We start from the raw sequence: 1670 nt of genomic DNA, 5'->3' as shown, positions 1-1670 counted from the left end.
GACCCCCCCCCAGAATCCCGTTCTCAGAACCAACCTGCACGTTCACATAATTTCCTTTATTGAGGAACTGTTCCTGGGCGGGCAGTTGTTACCGTCCATTTCTTCATCTGGAGAGAAAAAACAGTCCACAAGATCGACAACTCTCCTAGTGTTTGTCAGTTGATGATTATGTCAGTGTCTGGTATGGTTCACAGGGAAATCTTTTGCGCACATTACAATATCTTTTGCTATTACAAACAATATAACAGAGGAGTCTGCTTAAAGTGAACTCTTTGGGACCTGAAGAAAGTGATCACTTTATCCGAGGTTCAGTTGAACCATTTTGGTCAAAATCAAGAGGAGCAACAAGAAAATGCCAAGAGAACGAGTTTTCGTTTTTATGGGTTGCTCTCCTTGCTCTCCATACAACGTAAATCAATAGTTCGGTCATCGGTCAAAAATAAAATTTATGGCGCAACTTATTGCGGAATACCTCCTCAACTATCGAACACAAGCTCTCCAGCTTTTGCGCAGGGACTTGTATCCATTTGTCTTAACAAATCAATATTTTTGTAAACACCTGATAGCTGTATTCTAGAAAATAAAAAGTCCCAGTGGATGGTTTCTTCTGATTTTAAAAGGTTTACAGCTGGATCAATTATATCGCTTTTAAAAGAAAGTCCGTCATTTTTTATCTATTCGCGAGATTATCTTTATTGAACGCATTTTTAGAACGTTTAGTGCAAAAAGTGTTCACTATAACATTAATTTCTTGTAACTAGTTTTGCCACTAAAACGTGTCCTTGGTGAGCTGTGACGTAGGCCATAATACATAATAAGTACAAAATGTGTATGAGGCGCAGGAAAAGCTATGAACAATTCCATTTTCCGCGGGAAAGAGATTTGTTGTATTTTACAGAAATTTATGAAGAAATTTTTTTAAATCTAACCTCAATTGCTGTGGTAAAATATGATTAAGTTAAGACAAATTAGTACAAACTGCTGTGCAAAGTATGGGTGACATTGATTCACCCGTTAAAAAGATAGCTATTATCTATTTGTGGTGTCCAAATTTTTGCGATTCAAAAGGCTTTTTAATGGCTGCATCGGTCGACATGCGGTTTTTCGCCAATAGATTCTTTAAAATATTCTCCAGATCATGGCACCCTTGGCTTTTTCAGTTTTGAGATAGTTTTGCTGCAAAAAGCTAAATTTCTTTATGTCGCCGATCGCTTTTGAATGCCGATGCTTCTGTAATTTTTGAAAACCCAGAAGTGATATTTCGCGAGGCGCATTTTGTTTTGAGAGTATAGATCTAGACCTTCTCATTTCTTCCATCTCTCAAGATTTATTGCCCCATTCCAGTAGAATGTAAATATAGTAGGCCAAATTAATTTTAGTTGACATTAAAGCACCGATCATTTCTTTCACCGAAAGGGGGCCCAGCTTGTTTGGGAATAAGTTGCGCCACGAATTTTAGATAGCGCTGTAGTGCATTCCGTGTGAGTGTAACATGATGTTGAATATTTTTTCCTTTTTTTTTTGGGGGGGGGAGATTTGTTTAATGTTTTCTTCATTGTTTAAGCAAAGAGCAGTGTCAAATCATAGAGGAAATATCTCTCTCTCTCTCTCTCTCTCTCTCTCTCTCTCTCTCTCTCTCTCTCTCTCTCTCTCTCTCTCTCTCTCTCTCT

General features: G+C 38.0%; 1 protein-coding gene across 1 annotated transcript in view; it reads right to left on the bottom strand.

Annotated features, from left to right (window-relative positions):
* LOC101845440 overlaps nt 1-1670 on the bottom strand; it is a 53848-nt gene that overhangs the window by 593 nt on the left and 51585 nt on the right. The window contains exon 14 of the mRNA XM_035973470.1: nt 35-107. Coding sequence (XP_035829363.1) covers nt 43-107 — 65 coding nt within the window. The 3' untranslated portion in view covers nt 35-42. The remainder of the gene's footprint in view (nt 1-34; nt 108-1670) is intronic.

Source organism: Aplysia californica, unplaced genomic scaffold, assembly GCF_000002075.1.
Source record: "Aplysia californica isolate F4 #8 unplaced genomic scaffold, AplCal3.0 scaffold01260, whole genome shotgun sequence".
Classification (NCBI taxonomy): Eukaryota; Metazoa; Mollusca; class Gastropoda; order Aplysiida; family Aplysiidae; genus Aplysia; species Aplysia californica.
Note: the sequence above shows the minus strand (reverse complement) of the source record. Positions and strands in the feature narration are given on the sequence as shown.